General features: G+C 45.1%; 1 protein-coding gene across 5 annotated transcripts in view; it reads left to right on the top strand.

Moving 5' to 3' along the window:
- Positions 1-22,610, top strand: part of TRADD (TNFRSF1A associated via death domain) — a 293,800-nt gene that overhangs the window by 220,782 nt on the left and 50,408 nt on the right. For 2 of the 5 annotated variants that reach the window (XR_004539247.1, XR_004539248.1), the window contains exon 5: positions 13,094-13,221. The exons of 2 other annotated variants lie outside the window; for them this stretch is intronic. Coding sequence is in view for 1 of the 3 variants with exons in the window: in XM_033942438.1 (XP_033798329.1) it covers positions 6,775-7,064 (290 nt within the window). In the remaining 2 variants the exon portion in view is untranslated. Of the gene's footprint in view, positions 1-6,774; positions 8,216-13,093; positions 13,222-22,610 lie in introns of those variants that run through there. One more of the 5 variants, XM_033942438.1, reaches the window with a different exon arrangement.

The following is a 22,610-nucleotide window of genomic DNA, read 5'->3' on the forward strand; positions in this document are numbered from 1 at the left end:
GATTTCCCTTTGGTTTGAAGAATGAGTTGATTGTAGCTATGTTTCATGAGAAAGAGAGTGTTATTTAGGGCAAGGTATGAGTTCTAAAAACCTCTCTCAAAGAACATCTTTCGGACGCCCAGAGAAAGCCTATCCTGCTAAAGTCTTTCTGGAGCTTAAATTACAGCTATCAGAAGCCTATATGGTGCTCAGCTTTCCACTTCTTATAGGAGTTAATGATACCATTGTTATACAAGTTTCTGTGTAGCACAAGACTAAAGCTTCCCCCCCTTTCATGCTGATAATTCTTGTTCAACTCCCACTCGGTCAAAACCAATCTTATGCTTATCCTTTTAAACATGGCATAGTTTTTTTTTTTTTTGTTTTTATACTATTGAAGCAAACAATTCTGAAATCATGAAGAAAAAAGATATAAGAGGGCAGGTTTCTGTCTCCTAGCAAAATTAACTGCCATTCACTACCTATAGGAGTAGTATAATCAAATCAGAATTGCTATTATTGTATGGCTGATTGTCTAGCACAGTGTTACATTTTTTTCAATATGCACACTGATGTTCTCAGATCAACTCCCACTGATATATTATAAATATCCTTTTAAACATGGTATACTGTTTTTATTATCCTTTTAATGATGGTATACTTTGGGTTAATTATGTTAAAGCTTACAGTTCTGAGATAATGATAATAAATCAGTAAAAATCACCTTTTTATATTTAGCATCGTAGGAACGTCTATATGGAGCACGCGAGTCTAAATAGGGAGCGTCTATATGAGGACATCTCTATAAGGTGGCGCGTCTAACAGGCGCTTAGCGTTTTAGTGACGTCTATGTATCGTCTATCCGACGTCTAAGCAACGCTGATTGCCATTTCCGCCAAGGGGACGTCTAAAGCACACCGAAAATTAGACGCACTTCATAGAATCTAGGCCTTTGAGTCTGTCCCCGTATGTCTAATGATGTAGACCACCAGACTTCCTCTGGACCAACTCCATCCTGTTTAAATCTTTTTGAAGGTGCTGTCTCCAGAATTGTACCCAATATTCTAAATGAGGTCTCACCAGAGTACCTCTCTCTATGCACCTTAGCATCTTCCTAGCTTTCGCCTTTGCCTTTTCAACCTGTTTGGCCATCTTAAGATCATTACATACTATCACACTAAAGTCCCACTCCTCTTTTGTGCACAAAAGTTCTTCACCCCCTAAACTGTACTATTCACTTAGGTTTTTGCAGTCCAAATGCATGACCTTGTGTCTCTTAGCATTAAATCATAGCTGCCAAATTTTAGACCATTCCTCAATCTTCACTAAGTCCTTCCTCATGTTATCTACAGCAACAGATTTTGATATCGTCTGCAAAGAGGCAAATCTTGCCAGACAGCCCTTTAGCAATATTGCATATTAAAATGTTTTCAAGTTTAGGGTAGTTCTGGTGGCTCCACTGACTGACCTTTTTTAATTTTTAATGCTTTATTTAATATTCAGAATTACAATGACAAAAATATACATTTCAGCATATAAACATATACTTTTCATAAACTAAATCCCCCAAGGGATCCCCCCTACAAGGATATAAACGAGACAGCAAGAGTATAGGAAAGGGTTATGGAACAAGCTCTACACCTTACCCCTTGTTAGATCTCCAAATCTCATAAATATTCCAGATATTATGATAGGGGAGCATTGAACGCCATCAGTTTATACATAATTTGGACATAGTCTAACCTGCAAAGCAGACACTGTGGCCTACGTATTTTAGGAGACCACCAACACCGAGCTAGCAGTAAATATAAGAAGTGCTCCTGGTGGGAGGATCCAGGAATAACCGCATTTAGTATGATCCTTTTTGGCTGTACAGGCCGTCTATAAAGATTTTAATAAACATAAACAAAGCAGTTTACATCATAACTTAATTAAATTTGTGAAAAGAACTCCATTAAAAATAAAGGGAAAGAAAAAAAAGGAAAGAAATTGATATTTCTAAAGCATATAGAGGGGAATAATTAATAGATTGTATTGTGCGTCGGCGTAAGACGTCCAGGGAAATGTGTCGATAATGGAAAGATGTCCAAGTCATTCGATTATCAGTACGAAACACGTCCACATGCGCTATACCGAAGCGTCCAAGTTTACCTACCAAAATGGCAATCGTCCAAACAAGATGTACAACTATTTTCGCCGTGTTCCGCTGGGCGACTTGCTAGTCGTATAGCACTCTTTGTCCTGGCATATGTCCTACTGATATCACACTGTCCCAAATAACGTCCTGCATGTCCATATATAAACCACCACGTGGAAGTGCGACCCTTGTGGGTGTAGTAGGCGTTGTGTGAGGATTTAGGAGATAGGAGTTTAGTTGGTGGAGAGGTTAGATAGATCGATTACTGAGTGGGATTGAGCGTTTGGAGAGTGATTCTGTGAGTGTGTGTGTGTGAGAGCAAGTGAGAGAGGGTGTAAGGGTGACAGACAGGAGACAGTGTGAGTGATTGTGGGAGTGAGAGATCGTGTAGTGAAGAAGGGCGTGCTAGGAAGAGTGTGGCCACCAGGGTGAGTGTGTGAGAGGATATGTGTGTGTGTGTGAGAGCTTGTGTGAGTGCGTGCGGGTGTAATGGTGGAAAGAAGGGAACCGAACTATTCCCTAGGGGAGACCGAGTTCCTGGTGGAGCTGTGCCTCCAGTATGAGGCCAGGGTTTTTGGCCACAATGGCAGAAGACCACCCCGCAACGTTGCCATGAGGGCCTGAACGAATACACCCTGCATAGGTGATAACCCCCCAGTACCTATCACTATGTAGCCAGTGTGTCCTAGTCTCTAAACCTGTCACCTATTGCTCCCACCCCTATCTTTCAAGGAACATTTTGCTTATTGTGTGTTCTATAAAAATACATAGATATAGATATATATATAAAGGAAGCATAGATAGATAGATAGATAAAGAAGGATAACAATATCTTGGCAGGCAGAAGTTTCATTTCTGGATATGTCCTTACCTCATCAGAATATACATGACAGAGGTAATGTGCTCAGTGCCCTCATAACCCTGCATATGTATGAAAAGGGGGATGCAAAGGACTGTTGCAGTCTTTCTTGCAGGCGTTATGGTGTGTACCAGGACCTCGAATCCCTAAGGTGCAGGTGGCGCAGGGTCCACCGGGAAAATCCAGTCCTCATCTGGCGCACCAGACACCGCCTCAGAGCTGGACGTAAGTGGCAGCCCACCCACACACACACACACAATCAGTAGCACAGGTATGGCAGCTGCCTTGTAAGACATACCAGAAACCCTGAAACTTGTAGATGACTATCAGATGCTAAAAAGCTATAATGGAGGAACGGGAGGTAATTGTCACATCAATGAATATCTCTCCAGTTGATATTGGCGCTGGCAGCATACTGAGTGCTCATTCTCTGAACCCCTGCTCTGCAATGAACTGCATTGTCAAGGAGGCATAACTGAACAAGGGATATACGCCTCAGAAGCTGCCGGCCACATGTTGGTCTGGAGGTCAACTTCATAGCTCCAGACCAATGTCAGGCCTGCTGTTGTGGAGGCATATATCCTTTGTTCAGTTATGCCTCTTTGACAATGCAGTTCATTGCAGAGCAGGGGTTCAGAGAGACACTATCTGATTCTAAGCATAATGTGTGATTCTTAGTTGCACCTGTCACCCTCTATCCTATGTCATATGTCTGCTACCTCTCAAAGCTCACCTTCTTGTGAATGGGCTCTTCCTTGGCAGCTGTTCTGGTATGCAACCTATTGCCACCCAAAATGTGGGTGATGAGATACTGGTCAGTCCACTGTGTCAAACAAATACATCAAGGCCATTCAGTGTCACCTACATATGCCGGCCACCTTTTGTTTAGAAGTATACCGGTGTAACTGTACACAGAAAGTAGTTTACATATGTGTTCACACACTAGCCTGACCTGTCTCCCACTTAGTCTCACTGGGTTGTGTGGGGGGGGGGTTACTAGGTAATTGTGTATGCAGTATGCAACCAATGCAAGCTATGGTAACCCTAACTAGGCTTCTTCAACCCCCCCCCCAATCAAAACTCACCAAAGAGGTCATCAGCTAGACTTGGTGACCTTCTCCTCCAAAGTCCTGTCCAGACCAAAATTTAATTGGATACTAGCCAACTGGACAGATTCCCTATGGTCTGATCACAGACTCTGTGATTTTTCCATTGGCTGCCAACAAAAACCCTCAAAAAACAGCAAAACAAGAAATATCAAAACTCTCACCACCAGGGGAAAGATAGACCCAGAGGAATTCTGGTCTCAATACAAAAAGAACACAAAACAAAGCGAAGAAATAGAACAACTTATGACCGACTGGATCAATGACAGCACAAACATCTTAAACGAAATAGCCCCCATAAAAACCCACCAAATCAGAACTACAAAGCAGGAGGGATGGTTCGACGCAGAGCTACTACAGATGAAGAGGGACCTTAGAAAATCTGAAAGAGTATGGCTAAAGTCCGGATCCCAGGAACACAGAGACGCCTGGAGACTTAAACTAAAAACCTATAAAAACCTTACCAAGGAAAAACGAAAAAAATTCTACTCACACAAAATTGGTGACTTTACTAATAACAGTAGCAACCTCTTTAAGCTGGTCAATGACCTATACAACATCGAGACACTCACCAACAACCATGAAGATTCCACACTAACCGCAAACACCTTAACCGATTTCTTCATCTCCAAGATCCAAAAACTAAGATCTACTTTACCTACCTCTACTAATCCCCTTGAGCTTTTTCCCATTCTTCCTGACACTGACATATACAAACCAGACAAAGGGTCAAGAACAGATCTAAACTGGAACCAATTCAAAACACTGGACTGGGAAACCTTCAACAAATTCTACAACAAATATTCTAACTCCTTCTGCAAACTAGACACCTGCCCTCCAAACGTCATGAAAACTGCTCCGATCCACTTCAAAGCCAACATGCTAACCTGGGTGAACTTCCTACTTTCCTCAGGAAACTTCCCACCAGAGCAAGGCCATATTATGTTAACCCCAATCATAAAAAACAAATAAAGAACCCCCAAACGCCCCATCTAATTACAGACCAATCGCTAGCATCCCACTATTCACCAAAATAGCAAAGTAAAAGCTGAACTCACCGTATATCTGGATAAATTCAACCTACTAAGTGACAATCAGTCGGGCTTTCGCGCAGACCACAGCACCGAAACCATTATAGCAGCCTTAATTGACCATTTGCACACCCTCTTTAGCCAGGGCTCCAGCGCCTTGATCCTTCAACTCGACTTGAGCAGTGCGTTCGACCTAGTAGACCACAACATTCTCCTAGAATGCCTGACCCACATTGGCATCTCCGACTAGGTCTTCAACTGGTTTCACGGGTTCCTACGAAACAGATCCTACAGAGTACTCAAAAACGACTCTTCCTCATCTAGCTGGGTTAACTCCTGCGGTGTGCCGCAGGTCTCCCCCCTGTCCCCCACACTATTTAATATCTACCTCGCCTCCCTGGGTAACCTCCTTCATAACCTCAAACTCAAATTCTTCATCTATGCAGATGACATCACAATAGCTATCCCACTTACCACCTTCTCCCCAGAACTTCTAGCCTACATCACAAGTATACTTAATCAGATAGAACTCTGGATGCTATCCTACAGATTAAAACTAAACCCGGACAAAACAAAATTCTTCCTAGCCACCCCCAATGACAAAATCAAAGACTCTACAATCCAAGTGAAAGGATTGGTTTTCCCCCTCGAACAAACATTAAAAATACTGGGAGTCACTCTAGACAAACATCTATCTCTAGAAAATCACACCGATTTTACTGTCAAGAAATGCTTCTCAGTGCTCTGGAAACTGCGCACCATAAAAAAATACTTTGACGACTCCTTTTCCGCCTTCTGGTACAGTCCTCCATTCTCAGCGTACTAGACTATTGCAATGTCATTTATTTGAGCTCCACGAAGAAAACCACTAGGAGACTAAAATTGATCCAGTACACTGCCGTCCGCCTCATATTCGGCCTGAACAAATGGGACCACATCACACCTTTCTACCACCAACTGCATTGGCTGCCTTTCGAATCCAGACTCTTATTCAAATTCGCCTGCTTCTGCTACAAAATAGTTTTTGGCCTATTACCTAGATACCTCAACCACCATTTCACTCTGAATCTCACCAACAAGAAATCCTGCAGAATCCAGCTGTCCGTCTTCTCATCCCTAAAATTATGTCATCTCAAAAGATTCTTCGACAAAACCTTTGCTTACCAGGCGGCTAAGCTGAACCCTTGGCTTGCCCAAATGATACTCGAGGCCCCCACTTACCTTAGGTTCAGAAAACTTCTCAAAACGCACCTTTTCCGCGAATAGGTCCTTACCTTAGCTTCAGAAAACTTCTCAAAACGCACCTTTTCCGCGAATAGGTCCTTTAACCCTCCTTCCCCCTGCTTCTCCCCTTTCCCACTCTCACCCCGTTCCTTCTTCTCCCCCTCTTCCCCCCCCTCCCCCCACTTGGTCTCTCTCTCGTTATCTCATACCTTCCAACCCTACCTTCTTTATTGCTTGTACCTCTGCTTAATCTCTGTTAAAGCGTTCCCACGCTCCCCTCTTCGTTGCCTGTAACTTTGTTAAAATTTTGTAAATCCGTGTGTCATCGCAGATCTTAATTAACAGATGTGAACCGCTTAGAACTTATTGGGTATGGTGGTATACAAGAATAAAATTATTATTATTATTATACTAACTTCATATTCTTACTGCACACAGGTTGCGCACAGCATGCTGCTGAGGGCATAGCCCAGGAGGTGGTGCAGGACATGTGCCTACAGGCAGCCAGGGAGGCAGAGACAGAGGCAGAACAGGAGGTGGAAGGCTACTCTGCCTCCGAGGAAAGTCTGTCACCTGAGGATGTCGTGGAGGTGTCAGATGTGGAGGACGAGGCCCAGGTGGTAGAGGTGGAGGCACAGGTGGTGGCGGAGGTGGACCAGCAGCATGTGGTCGAGGAGCAGGGAGCATGGGAGGTCCCTGATGTATATGCAGACATGCCCCCCTCTTGAAGGATGAGGAGGTGGTTGTGGAGGCAGCAGCCCCAGCCCCACACCATGATGTGCAGCCAGCGGCTCCAATAGTTGTCCCCCCTCCTGAGGCATATGGAGAGCTGCTGAACATTGTGGGCCAAATGCGCAGTGAACTGCAGGAGGGGAGGCATGAAACAATGCAGACCCTGCAGGAAATTGTCAGCCTTCTGCAGCAGCTGGTTGCCATATTCAAGGAGCCACTATAGGGGGTGAAGGGGCTAAACTGAAGGCCATGCTGCCAATGGGCCATTGAGGCCCCAATCATGTTACCAAGTGTCCCTGACAGCTCACAAGTAGCTGCCAGAAAGCCAATGACTGAAAGGACATCACACGGCCTCTCCTTCACATATCCAGGAGACTTTACCTACTGTATCTCATTGGGACATACTTGGATGTTAACTTACTTGATGTTACTGGCTGTCGTGTACAATGCTGTCACCATATTCTCTGCCAATGATTGCAAGTGTTGAGATGTGATGTACAGATGCAAACTGTACAGTGATGGTTAAGGTGTGCAATAGTTGCACTAAAGGTGTGTTCCAATCCCATGACTAGGGTAGGAAGACATGCTTATAGTGGAACAGTGTTATACGCAATAAAGGGTACCTTCCCCATATCAGTGGAAAACAAGTATGCAGTGAAATGAAAAGACCCTACCATCAGATGAGATGTGGTGAGGAGGCCATAAAGATTGACATTGCAAAAGTGGGAATGCTAGGCTGCATTTCTGAGGTCACAAATAGCTTCAATAACCTATGGGCCAATGGATGATGATGATGTAACCAGGTCAGGGGTACAGGGAGCACCATTGAGATTAGAAGCCACAACCTCTGGAGACAGAGGCTGCTGCTGACCCTTACAAATGAAAAGGTATGTGAGGTTCAGAACTGCTCGCTTACTTTGCACAGGTTGGAGCAGTGTTAGGCATGTTGGGGCAATTGAACAGGCATGTGCCATGTTGTTACCATAAGTATGATATTGCGTACATCATATCTCATAATGCGTACATATTTGTATGGCAATTGTTCTATGAAAAGTCTTTTGTGACCAGATGTTCTACCATTCATGTCTACCTCAGCAAAGGTGTATGCATTTATATTTGAATCTTGACTTTAAAAACAGACCAAAATAAATACCAGATATCTACCTCTAAACTGGGTGTCATGTGTGATCCCTTGATATCATGTCACTGACCTGCATCTCACAAAAGGGCAGGCAGGCAGCCAACTGAAAGTGGGAACCTGGCCATCTTGTAAGTTCTGAATGAGACCAGGACCATGTCACATGCAGGACCTGAGACAGAGGTTGTGTTAGTAACAGTTCAAGAAAACTTGTTAGTTCCATGATTTGCAATGGATGTAACACCTGACTGTCTGAATAGCTTCCCCTCTTTCTAGAGGCCTCTGCTAACCCTCGACTGAAGGGACATATTATGATTGAGGACTCATGTAAAAGAGAGCTGCTGACTGCTGTGCAATGCCGCCGATCATATGCAATCAGTTAGATCCCATAAGAGCTACACATGTGCGAGGTGAGGCACTAGGAAGCAGACCAGTGTCAACTGAGAGGGTATTTCCCCCCCCCTCCCAATGACACCAAAAAGCTGTAACAGCTGAGCCACCAATAAGGCCACACTTACATCTGTGGCCAGGATCAAGGATGTGTAAGGAACGAATCCCAGGAGAGGGGGAGGGGAGGGGGGTAAGGTGAAGCAATCATTGGAGGAAGGAGGTGGCATTGTGGGATAAGGACCCCCCCCTTAGGCAGGGATGGAAGACGGGGAGAGCGAAGAGGTGTGTTCCAGGAGGCTCACCCAGTCTTTGTCCTTACCCTGTTATGGCCCCTATACAGATTCCTCCCCCCCTGGTTCTTCTAAACGCTGTTTTAAACAGGCTTTCCAGAGGGTAACCAGCAACGTGAGGCCCAGACATTTCTATAAGCATGTAAGACATCATAACTGAAGCAGGAATACTTGCTTACCTGTAAACAGCCACCGGCTTGAAAAGGCAGACCATGTATTCTGTAACATCCAGCAAACGGGTTAGGATTGCATCAGTAGATAGGACGGTGTCTCCGAACAGATAGGAGACGGATATTCGTGCTGATGTAGACGTATCCCGGCCCCCTGGATTTAAATGTACCAATAAACGTGGCCTAGACGTCTTTCGGATTTGTCCATAACCAACCAGATGGACGTATTGCGTCAAGTCGTCCAGCTGACGGCTGGTTGGACGTGTTTAATTGCCAATAAATACGTCTAACCTCATATTATCAAAAGTGTGGGTTCTTTGACACCATGGCTCCCAAACTGGTCAAAGCTCTGTCCCAAAAGTCTAACTTCTCCCAGGCAGAGACCGAAATGCTGGTGCAGGAGGTGCACACACACCACCAGCAGCTCTTCTCACCCCAAGGAGAAAGACTCGGGGCATACTCAAAGAGCAAAGTCTGGACAGCAATAGCTCAGTGCCTGAATGCAGTCTACCGCCATAAGTGAGATGTGGAGGACTGCAAGAAGAAATGGAGAGCCATCAAAAGGGAGGTCCGAGCTAAGGTGGGCAACCGGCCTCCAGATGCTGACATGGCAGACCTCAGCCCCATGGACCAGCTAGTGCTCACCTTTGTGTCAGCAACCTCCACCTATGGCACCAGGACACATCAGCTGCTGCACCTGCACAGCCTTCTGGTATGTACTTGTCTGAATCCCCAGTCTCACAGCTATGTCCCATATTCTGAGAGACCTCTCTTTCATCCTCCTTCTACTCCTCTAATGGGGCAGTGAGTACACCTGCTCTTCAAACCTTTACATAAAACCTGTTTGGTACTGTTTCATGTGCTGATGGCAGAGCATGGAATTAGATTCCTACACCCTTATACTGACAATTTGGAACATTTGCAATGATCAGCAGGTGTGCTCACGTACAGCGTCTTCACATACACTGCTTTCATCCCCTTCATAATGTCACCAACACACCGCCCTATGGTAGCTGGGTACGTAGTCACACACTTTTGTGATGCATGTTACCTGTGGTATGCTGTGACATCCATATGTGCTTTTTCCCTATGTAGATGCCAGCTCTGACGAGGATGAGGCTGGATGCAGTGGCACAGAGACACAGTGACAGCAGGATGAGGCAGCTGCAACACTCAGCCAGCAGGAGCCTGACGAATCCCAGGACATCCAACCACAGGAGCCTGCCAATGGGGATGAGGACCTGCCAATTCCCCCACCGCCTGAGCAGTTTGCCAGTGTGGCTGTGGATACTGAGGGCAGTGAGGGAGCACAGCCTGGCCACTGGAGGGCACCCAGTCGCCAGCATCGCCACCTACTACGACTGGCCCAGAAGCTACTGGGGCACAATCTGACCCTGGAGGGATATTGGCAGCAGAAGCTTCAGCTGCTGAGAGAGGGTGTGGAAGCAAGACAGCAGTCACTGGAGGTAAAACAGCAGTCACTGGAAGCCCAACGGGAGACAAATGAACTTCTGAGGCAGCTTTTGCATGCCAACACTGCCATCGTTGCAAAGCTGGAAGGCCTCCACAGTGAGCTGAGAGCTACAAACCGTACTCCCTCCACAAGCCAGCACACTGATCAGGTGCCTGCACCACCCTCCAGCACTGGCTCAGTGGCAACAGGACGCAAAGCCACAGAGAAAAGAAAGCACTCCCAGATCTTGGGGCCTGTTCCATGCCTGCCTTCCTCCACTCAGGTTATATGGCCAGCTTTTGGACAGCAGAACACTGACTCCAGCAGTGATAGTGTCAGCTGAGACACTGATGTGGCCCCAGTTGGTCCAGAAGCTTCATCTCTACCTAGAGGTGAAGCTGGGATGGCTGTCGGGCCGTGGGAGACCATGTGGGCGAGGGAAGGGAAAGGGGAGGTAGGTAAAGGGCTGGTGTTGGTCGTGTATGTGGGTGAGGGTGGGGGTTGGTGAGGATGTGTGTATGTAAGGGTGGTGTTTTGCACAAAATGGTATCGCTCCAGGCACTCCTGGTCACTAAGCTCAAGGAAGCAGGAGCAAGGCCTAAACAGCCTCCTTCGGTGGACTCGGTGATGGAGCCTCTGATTCTCCAGCTTCTCTTTCTGCAGAAGGATCTCTACTACGACCAGCACATTGAGCCCTTCCATCGCCCACAAGGAAAGCACCTGGCAAAGAAAGCAGAGCTCATTAGAGTCTAAACAGGCCCCAGCCAAGCAGTCACCCACATCCCCCCTCCCCCCAGGGATTAAGCCAGGTGGTGAAACTGAGCACTCACTCCTGTGCAGCTCATGCCACACGATAGAGACCACAGTGAATGAGTAAGCTGAAATAGATGTAAGAGACAGAGCTGGTAATGCTGATAGGAGGTAAGTGGGATGAGAGGGGATTTTGCAGAGGTCAATGAGACGTGGGGAGACACACAGCATTGATAAAATAGGTCGGGAGGTTGAGATAGAGATGGTCAGAGTGAGGGGGTACACACACACGAAATTACACACCCTTCCCTTACCTGTCCACAGGACGGCACACACTGAGGAACAGCTTAGACGTTCTGAAAGCAGGTCTAAGTCGAAACGCTACTTTGAATGCACTGAGCAAACTGATTGAGCTCTGGTTATCGTATTTGTACGTTTGGGGCCTAACCCCGCCCTTAGAACGCCCCCATGTACGTCTTAGGTTGGACGTTTTGCGGCGTAGGACGTTCAGCTGGCCGACTTTTGATTATGGTTACTTGGACGTTTTGCCGAATAAAACGTCCAAACTCTGACTTAGGCAGTTTTTTGGACGTTTTCTCTTTTGATTATGAACCCCATAGTCATGTTACAATTCTAAAACATATCATATTACAACTAAAATTAAAAATGTAAAAATATATGAATACAAATTAATTCAAATTAATACATGTCAATGCAGACTGCAGTCCCAGATTAAATTACTCAGTTTGGAAAGGCCATTTGAAAAATATGTGCTTTTAGATGTCTCTTAAAGTAGGCAACATTGTGTCAGTATGGGGCAATGGTTACCAGTAAATTTTACCAAGATGTGACCTACCAATAGTCTTTCACCTAGGAACCAGATATGCCAAAAATCACACCATTGGTCACACACTCTCCAACAAAGCCCTGAAATGTGGCCATATATATGTAGCAAACATTGTGGGGTCAGGTACCATCTATAATACAACTTGTACTCATTCTCTATTAAGGAGGCGGACAGGGGGGCAGCAAACAGATTTATAAATACCAACCCACGTAGAGGCCAGTCTCCCATCACCCAAGTCCACCTCCTATTGTGATTTGTAAGGATCAACAGGGTCCTCCCTTAGGAGGAACGTCCAATATAAACGAGACTCCCCTCAACAGCCAAATACCTTCTTGGATGCCTTCTCTAACTCTGTTTCCCCTAGGCTAAGATCCCAGAAAGTCCATTTACATAGAAAATTGCATAGTTGGTGTATGCAAATGCATCACAATCCGAGAGGCCATATTCCTCCTGAAGTTGTTCAAAGGACAATAGCTCTTTATCCTGCCAAACATAGTAATTACTGATTTAATTTAAATTTTCTTTTCCTTAGCTATTTCTGGGCCAGAACTCAAAGCTCTGCCCAGTACTGTGCTTAGGTTCCATCTCCAGGATGTCTCCTGTTCATCTAAACCATCCCACCCGTCAAAGTCCACCCCAGCCCATTCTCAACCAAATGGCTACATACAGATACAGATTGTTAACATTTGCCTTAGTTCTTCAATATATATCATTATTTTCTGATTCTAGATCCTCTGTGTTCATCCCATACTTTTTTTTAACTGTCACCGTTTTCCTCTCCACCACCTCCCTCAGGAGCGCATTCCAGGCATCAACCACCCTCTCTGTAAAGAATAATTTCCTTACATTACTCTTGAATCTCAACCTCAAATTATGTTCTCTGGTTTTACCATTTTACTTTCTCTGGTAAAGGTTTTGCTCTATGTTAATACCTTTCAAGTATTTGAACATCTGAATCATATCTCCTCTGTACCTCCTTTCCTCTAGGCTTCCAGTCTTTCCTCATACGTCATTTGGTGCAAACCTACCATTTTCACCACCCTCCTCTGGATCGCTTCAAGTCTTCATATGTCCTTTGCCAGATACGGTCTCCAAAACTGAACACAATATTCCAGGTGGGGCTTCACCAATGACCTGTACAAGGGCATCAACACCTTTCTTCTTCTTTCATCCTGGCAACAGCCACTGCCTTGTCACACTGTTTCTTTGCCTTTAGATCTTCGGACACTATCACCCTATAGTCCCTTTCCCCATCCTTGCATATCAGCCTCTCACCTCCCTGCACATAAGGCTCCTTCCAATTACTAATTCCCAAAAGCATTATTCTGCATTTCTTTGCATTGAATTTTAGTTGCCAGATATTAGACCATTCCTCTAACTTTTGCAGATCATTTTTCATGTTTTTCACTCCCTCCTCAGTGTCTACTCTGTTACAAATCTTGGTATCATCTGCAAAAAGGCAAACCTTTCCTTCTAACCCTTCAGCAATGTCACTCACAAACATATTGAACAGGACCGAACCCTGAGGGACTCCACTACTCACCTTTCCTTCTTCCGAACGAATTCCATTAACCACCACCCTCTAGCATCTGTCTGTTAACCAGTTTCTAATCCAGTTCACCACTTTGGGTCCTAACTTCAGCCCATCAAGTTTGTTCAAGAGTATCGAATCTAATTTTAGACCCATAGCTAGCATTCCTCTGGCTATTAAGTTAATGGAGGGTGCAGTTAAGAACATAACATAAGAATTGGGGAGAGGAAGTGACGTTACTCACCCGAATGGCAGTCTAATTTTCAAGCTCAGACGGGGCTTGTAATTAATGTAATTTAGATTGCTCCCCATGGATCGTCGCTGCCTTCTTAGCGCCAGGGTTGGAGATGGAGATGAGTGGTGAGACGCTGGTGATTGCAGAGCTCCGCTGTATCAAGGCAGGAGTTAGCTGGAGCTCCAGGAAACTGGTGGAATTTTCCGCCGATTGAGATCGGCTGAGAACCCGGATGTCCCAGTGTTGACTCCTCCAGGGAACCAGAGAGGGCATGTGCAGTGGAGAGCAGAGTTCGCCTCTGGCCAAGTAGACCTGTCGGCGTGGCGCAGAGTTCTGTTCAGCGGACACGATTTGCTGAGGGGCTGGAGATCCGAGAGCCTTCCCAGTGAGGCAGGCTTTGAGAGAGGGGCCGGAGGTCTGTGAGCCTTCCCAGTGAGGCAGGCTCTGAGAAAAAAGCTGGAGAAGGAGCGGTAGCGCCGCGAAGAAGACAGTGGCAATGATAGACTGGTGAATTTTCTCTGGCTGGAGAGAACACTGTGTCTTGTGGCGGTTTCTGCGAATCTCGGTAAGACTGTGAAAGAATAGTGCAGACTGAGCTCGCAGCTTCTATGGTAGGAGCAAGAGGAGAACCGGCCCTATTATAATATAGATTTCTTGAAGAAAAAGCCAGATTAGATGGTGGACTACTTATTGATGTAGAGATATGGTAAATATTTTTTGCACAAGTTCAGGACTGTTAAATGATTATCAAAAGACTGTAAAAATTGGAGACAGAGATATTACAAAGGAGCTTTATTATTTGAGCAAGAATTACTCATTAATGGTTCATCCCAGTTAAATAGAGGAACATCTTAGTTTTTCGATGGACTCTGAGATTTAATTCATGAAAAGTGATGATATATTGAAAAGGTTCTGAAAATAATGGTGAATAAAATATTTTTAAAGTGAATTAGAACCCTTGAATATAAGTGTAACAACCGGTGAACATCTGCTCCCTGGTACACCAGTGACCTCCGATCCATAAAACGATCTCTGAGGAAAGCAGAAAGGAATTGGATCAAACACCCAAATTCAGAAACCAAAGCCCACTGGAAAAGCACATCCATCACCTACAAAGCTGTCATCCTCGAAGCGAAGAAAGCCTACTACTCTCGCCTCCTACAATTAGCCCCTGCTAGATCCAAACAACTATTCACCCTCACAAACCAACTCTTCACCTGTGCCCAAGGAAAAAGCCACAACAACCAAACAGAACTTGATAGTGAGATTCTCTCAAACTTCTTCCAGTCCAAAGTACAAACCATTCGCAACAATCTTGACACCAACACCAACCCCACTCCTGCACACCCCCAGCCTAACCCAAATACCCCATCCTCTACCACTCTCCCCCAATTTGATATGGCCACCCATGCCGAGGTTCTCGAGACCCTGAGAGAACTCAAACCCTCCAACACCATCCTCAATCCCTGCCCATCCAGCCTCCTGCTGTCCACAGAAGACGCCATGGCAGAATCCATCCTCCCCATCATTAACACCTCCCTCTCCACAAGGACAGTTCCCCTCAGCTGGAAATCAGCTATTATCAAACCCACTCTCAAAAAAACCCACCCTTGACCCTAACAAACCCGGCAACTATCACCCGGTCTCCAACCTCCCATTTGTCTCTAAACTAGAACGAATTGTGCTCTGCCGACTACACCCTTTCATAGAAGAACAAGTGGCCCTGTCCCCTGCTCAATCCGGCTTCCGAACAGGCCACAGCACAGAGTCAGTACTCCTAGATATCATCAATGACAGCTGGTCAATACTCGACAAAGGTAGCGATGCCCTACTAGTCCTACTTGACCTTAGTGCCGCGTTTGACACGGTCGACCACCTCATATCCAGACACTATGACTTTGGAATCAAGGACTCTGCCCTCCAATGGTTCACCTTCCTCCACCAAAGGACCCAAACTGTCCTACTAGGGATGCACAAATCTAACCCCAAGCCTATCAAATATGGCGTTCCCCAAGGCGCCCTTCTATCCCCCCTACTATTCAACCTCTACATCAGAACTGTCATTGATATAGCGCAGAAGTACAACATTAAAATCCACTCCTATGCCAATGACATCCAGCTGCTCCTCCCTCTAGGCGAAAACCGATCGTCTCAAATTGCTAACCTCCAACACTGCCTCTCTGACATGAAAACCTGGATGACAAACTACAACTGAACGCCTCTAAGACCGAACTCTTATGGATCAGGAAAAAAAACACCAAATACACACGCCCAACACTATCATGGGACTCCACTCTACTAACGGCAATAGATCAAGTACGCAGCCTAGGAGTAACCTTAGATGGACACCTATCCCTATCCACCCACATATCCCAAGTAGTCTCTACCTCCTTCTACTACCTCCACCAACTGAGAAGGATCAAACCCTACATCTCCACACTTGATCTAGCCCAACTCCTCTACTCATATGTCCTCTCCAGAATGGATTACTGCAACTCCCTATTTAATGGAATAACCACAAAAGAACTCAAGCGCCTCCAACGGGTCCAAAATGCAGCTATCCGCCTCCTACACAGCCTCAACTACCATGTTCCCATCTCCCCAGCACTCCGCGCTGAACACTGGCTCCCAATTAGCCAACGCTATGCATTCAAGGCCCTGGCAATAGCAGACAAAAGAATTTATGCCACCCCCTCCTACATAAAATCCAAGCTACCTATCTACATCCCCACCCGCATCCTCCGCTCAGAAACGGAGATACGCCTATGCATTCCCACCGGAAGGACCTCCTTTCAGAAACCGCCCGCAAATGCTCCTACAGCCACTTCATTCCCCAACTCTGGAACCAACTCCCCCCTCAACTCAGACTACAGAACTCACTAATGATATTCCAGAAAATGGTAAAGACCCTCCTCTTCAACTAAAGGTCACCCTCAGTCTATACCCAACCCCCTTAAACCCCACCTTTACCCTTCTTTCTCCATTCTAATCTTCTGCCTAAATTTCTGTATAGTCCACTCTGTATAATCCTATACTCAAATAACTTGTATCTAAACTAAACTACTTATATTTAACTTACTGTTCTTAATTTGCTGTATAGTCCCTATATCTAAACTGCTGCACAGTCTTGTATGTCCAAATATTTAAATCTACTGTATAATCTTGTATGTCCAATTCACTCCATTGTGAATGTTTACTTGTAAACCGTTCTGAGCTACTGGGAGGACGGGATAAAAATCTAAATAAATAAATATGGCGAATCTCCATAAGTTAGATAAATTTTGTTTTAATGATACATCAAGTGGTAAACGTACAACGAAAACACCTCCAGTAGTAGCTTCCAAAATGGCGTCTCCAGATCAACTTCAGTTATCACCGATAAGAGCTAGCCCAGAAAACAATGCCATTGCTTTGAAAAAGATTTTAGAAACTGGATTTCAAGACTTAAAATCAGAGATAAAAGGAGTGAGAGAAGATCTTAAAATAGCCCTCACTGAAATCAGAGCGGAAATGACTAAACTGAGAAGTAGATTTGAGTCTTCTGAACAGCAGTTCAGCAGTGTACAGCAGTTGGAAGGAGAAATAAAAGAAATTAAAATGGTAACGTCTCAGCATGCAAAGGAGATTACAGATCTGCAAGTACAAACTGAAGACCTAGATAATAGATCCAGAAGGAATAACTTGCATTTTAAAGGAATACCCGAAACTGAACAATATAGAAACTATACAGATTTGGTAAAAGATTTTTGTAGTCAGCTATTGAGTCCAGAAGAGATAGTGGATAGGGTTAATATTAACATCTTAAGAGCACATCGTAGTTTGGGGACGAGTAGATCAAGTGCCCCAAAAGACGTGTGCTTTGGAGACTATCTATTTAAGGAAAAAATACTTTAAGCTGCTCGAAACCATCCACAATTTATGTGGAATGGAATTGTAGTAGGAGTTTTTCCAAGATCTGGCTCCTACAACCCTACAAGTTTTGCGCTAAGAGGGTCATCGATATCGATGGATGTTTCCTTTTGCAAAGTGGCTATTAATGGAAAATCACATAGAGTGGATACAGTGGAAGACGCCTGGATTACTTTGAAAGACTTGGGGTGTAACAACCTGCCTAATAAATCAACTGTAGCTACACTAAAGAAATCAGTGAGACCAGTAGAGACTTCAAGCATGGTTACTCGATCAACTAAGAAATTATTATCTTTGGAGAAATGACTAACATCATAAGATATGGGCTGTATAAATCTATCGGAGGATTCTCAGGGGGAAATTATAGCGAAAGAAGATTATTTCCTGGGGACTTTGCGGACTATGTGGTCTGCAAAGAAAATGGTTTATGAGAATTCCGAGAACTGCCGTGGGGATGGGACTCAGGTTTCCTCAGTGATCGGAGGAGTGGAGAGTGAAGCTCCCTGTAGGATTTTTGAACTGTAGTTATGATGGACTACCTTTTTAAGCCTGTGGAGGGTGTTGCTATCTAACAGTTGGGAATTATGGTTGGGTAGATTGGTGTGGATTTAGGTCAGGTTCTAGTACCGAAACAGTCATGGCCTCGTTATTAGATTATCTACACTCATTATTTAGTCAGGGTACAAATGCTTTGATCCTGCAGCTTGATTTAAGCAGTGCATTTGATCTGGTGGATCACAGTATTCTTCTGGACTGTCTAGAATCCTTTGGAATCTTGGGAAATGACCTGAACTGGTTCCATGGCTTTTTGGGCAAAAGATCGTATCACGTGTTTAAGGATGACATCTCCTTTTGTTGGAAAAATTCTTGCAGGGTTCCCCTCTTCCTCCTACTTTGTTCAATATTTATCTAGCTTTGTTGGGAAATCTGTTGCAAAACTTAAAGTTTAGGTTTTTTATTTATGCAGGCGATATTACTATAGTCATCCCACTTATTAGTCTGTCTCCTGAATTTATTAATTTCCTTACATCCACTATAAATCAGATTGAACTTGGGATGACATCTTTTAAATTGAAATTAAATAAGGGAAAAACTAAATTTTTTCTAGCAACACTTAATGACAAGCTCAAAGAAACAATGATACAGGTGAATGGGTTGGATTATTGTTCAAATATATTTTATTGAGCAAGCAAAAACACCAACAAGGTAACAATCAAACTACAGACAAGCTCAGCATTTTAAATACAAAACCCCAATCCCCACAGAACTCTGCCCCCCGAGTGACCCCACCCCATCCCCCGACTAACCCTCCCAAAAACAATCCCCCCCCCCCGGATCCTCCTTCCAGGCATAAGAATACCAATGAAAACACAAAAAGAAAACAGGCATGCCAAGTGCTACATAAGGGAACAGAAAACAGAGTCAACAGTTAAGCAAACGGCTACGAGCCAGAGGAGTCATAGTTGTCCAAAATGGTTCCCAAGTGCGCTGGAAGATGCGGCCTGATAGAGAAGAAAGGTCCGTCACATCCCTCCTTTCCCCAATCAGGAGAGTAATCATCCGACAGCGCCAAAGGGAAAAGTCCGGAGCATCAACTTCAAGCCATTTCAGCAAAATACATTTCAGGGCAACGAGAATAGTCCACTTGAGGAAAGCTGCAACCCCCCTTGTACGAGGGAAATAGTGGGGAACAGCTCCAAATAAGAGCAAAGGGGAGCAACAAATGGTAATTTTCCAAATGCTCTCCACAAAAATAAAAACAGCAGTCCAAAAAGCTTGAACATTAGAGCAAGTCCAAAACATGTGTCCCAAGCCCGCCTCAGGAGCCTGACATCGAAGACAGGTAGCATTCTCACGCAAGCGGGATAAATAAGCCCTCTAAGGAGAGATGTATAAACGAAAGACAAACTTATAATGTTGCTCCCAAAAGGTGATATATTTTCAAAGTGTAGGCAGCCGATGGACAGCCTGCAAAAGAACATCATCAGGCAATTCTATTGCAAGATCACAAGCCCAAGCATCTCGTAATTTAGAATGATGAAACAAGGGGGACTCATCCTTCAAATGGCGATGATGGAATTTGAGGGGAACGGGAAGTTGGGAACCAATGGTGAAAACCGTTGACAGTATATACTGGCTTGCAAAGAAGGAGAGGGTAATGAAGAAACGTATAAGCAAAATAATCAGGGGTGAGAGATCAAACTCATCTCGCAGCTGTAAAAAAGACTTCAGGGTACAATCATCATCAACCAATTGAAACAGATAATGAATGCCCCTTGCTTCCCACTGGGCAAAACTCAGGCCATCTATCCCCGGTGGGAAGGAGCTATTAAAGCGGATAGGCAGGAAAGGGGTGACAGAAGAAGAGAGAGCATGGTATTTACAGACCCAGCACCAGACCTTCCGCAAGGGTCGGTGTAGCACCTTCATAGCGAGAGATTCAGGCAAAAGAGAGGGAAGAGAATTAAAATAGGCTCTAAAGTGGAGAGATCGGAAACAGGAAAGCTCCAAAGAAGTATTGGTGAACACTGAAGTACCCCTAAAGAAATCATTAACATGGCGCATGCCACAGCCGATAGTCAGATAGCGAAGGTTTAACAACCCCAAGCCCCCTTTATACCATGGAGCCGCCGCCCATTTGTAAGGCAGGCAAGCTCGTTTCCCATTCCAAAGAAATTTCTGAACCAAGCGGGTTAAACGGCGTTGATCTCGAGAAGTCAAATAAAGAGGGAGAACCTGAAAAACGTAGAGCCAACAGGGAACAATGAGCATGTTATAAAGATGCACCCTACCTAAAAGTGAAAAGGGAAGAGGTCCCCATAACTGTAATTTGTTCTGCAAGGCCTGAAACAGCGGTTCCACGTTCAAGCGATACAGACTAGATAAGTCCAGCGGAATAGAGCCCCTCAAATATTTCAAAGTCGAGTCATCCCACCCCCTCCAAGTGGCACGCAACTCAGGAGGAAAAGGCAAGATTAAGAGACAATCCGGAATAAAACCCAAATTCAGAAATAAGATCCAAAGCCTTCGGTAGAGAATCTTCGGGTCTAGTAACAATCAAAAACATATCATCTGCAAAGGCTAAGGTTTTTAACCCCACCCCCTCAACTTGGAGGCCCTGCACCGCCGCAAACCCCCGAAGAGTGCAAAGCAAGGGTTCTAAAGAAAGAAGAAACAACAAGGGGGAGAGGGGGCACCCCTGCCGGGTACCACAAAGGATGGGGAAAGAGTTTGTGCAGGTCCCATTGATTAGAAGCGAAGCCCTCGGGTTAGAGTAGAGAGAGCGGATAGCATTAAGATAAAAGCCTCCCAAACCTACCTGTTCCAGAGTACGAAACAAGAAGGACCAATGGACACTATCAAATGCCTTAGAAGCATCTAAACTGACAAACAAAGCCGGTATCTGGTGAGAATGACAATGGGCAAGTGCAAAGAGAACTTTACGAAGCTCAGAAACATCTTTAGGATGGAGACTGTGGGAAGCGCCTGGACCCTATTTAGGGACACCCTGCAGGAAGCACAGAGAAAGTACGTCCCCAATTTCAGGAAAGGCTGCAAGAACAAGCGATCAAAGGACCCGGTTTGGATGTCAATAGAAGTAAAGAGGGCGATAAAGGACAAAAAAGTATCTTTCCGGAGATGGAAAGAGGACCCAACAGAGGAAAATCGCCAGGCGCACAGGAAATGCCAAAAGGAATGCCACCGGGAGGTTAGAAAAGCAAAAGAGAAATACGAAGAGGGGCTGGCCAAGGAGGCGAAAAACTTCAAGGCATTCTTCAGTTACGTTAAAGGGAAGCGACCAGCGAGAGAGGAGGTAGGGCCGTTGGACGATGGGGACAGGAAGGGAGTGATTAAGGAGGATAAAGAGGTAGCTGAGAGGTTGAACACGTTCTTCTCGTCGGTTTTCACGAGCGAAGACACATCTAATATACCGGACTCAGAGGAGCTCATGAGTGGGGAACAGGCTGAAAAGTTAGAGCACATAGAGGTAAGTAGGGAGGATGTCCTCAAACAGATAGACAGGTTAAAATGCGGCAAATCACCGGGCCCGGACGGGATCCACCCAAGGGTGCTGAAAGAACTAAGACAGGAAATAGCGGGCACAATCCAACATGTTTGCAACCTATCCTTGAAAACTGGTGAGGTGCCAGAGGACTGGAAATTGACAAATGTCACACCGATCTTCAAGAAGGGATCGAGGGGTGACCCCGGGAACTACAGGCCGGTGAGCCTGACTTCAATAATAGGGAAGATGGTGGAAGCTATGATCAAGGACGGCATTTGTGAGCACATCGAGAGGAATGGCCTACTGAGAACAATATCTAACAAAAATTGGTCCACAGTCAACGTTAATTCAAAACAGGAAAAAAGGTTGAAAAAGACAGATTACTATTAAATAAATAATCTAGAAAAGTTATTATATGTATGTGACTATAAACCCCAATCCTTGAACAAGAAAATACTGTCAAGTTTGTTGTGGATTTATATGTATTTTTCTACTGAGAACAAGCCAGCACGGATTCTGTAAGGGAAGGTCGTGCCTAACGAACCTTCTGTACTTCTTTGAGGGAATAAGCAGTCGGATGGACAATGGGGAGCCCATAGACATCATTTACCTCGACTTTCAAAAGGCTTTCGACAAGGTGCCACATGAAAGGCTACTTAAGAAGCTATGGAGCCACGGGGTGGGAGGGGATGTGCACAGATGGATCAAGCACTGGCTGTCGGGTAGACTGCAGAGGGTTGGAGTAAAGGGCCAATATTCTGACTGGCGGGGAGTCACGAGCGGTGTGCCACAGGGATCGGTGCTGGGGCCTTTACTCTTTAAC

This window comes from Geotrypetes seraphini, chromosome 4 (assembly GCF_902459505.1).
Source record: "Geotrypetes seraphini chromosome 4, aGeoSer1.1, whole genome shotgun sequence".
In the NCBI taxonomy this organism is placed as follows: domain Eukaryota; kingdom Metazoa; phylum Chordata; class Amphibia; order Gymnophiona; family Dermophiidae; genus Geotrypetes; species Geotrypetes seraphini.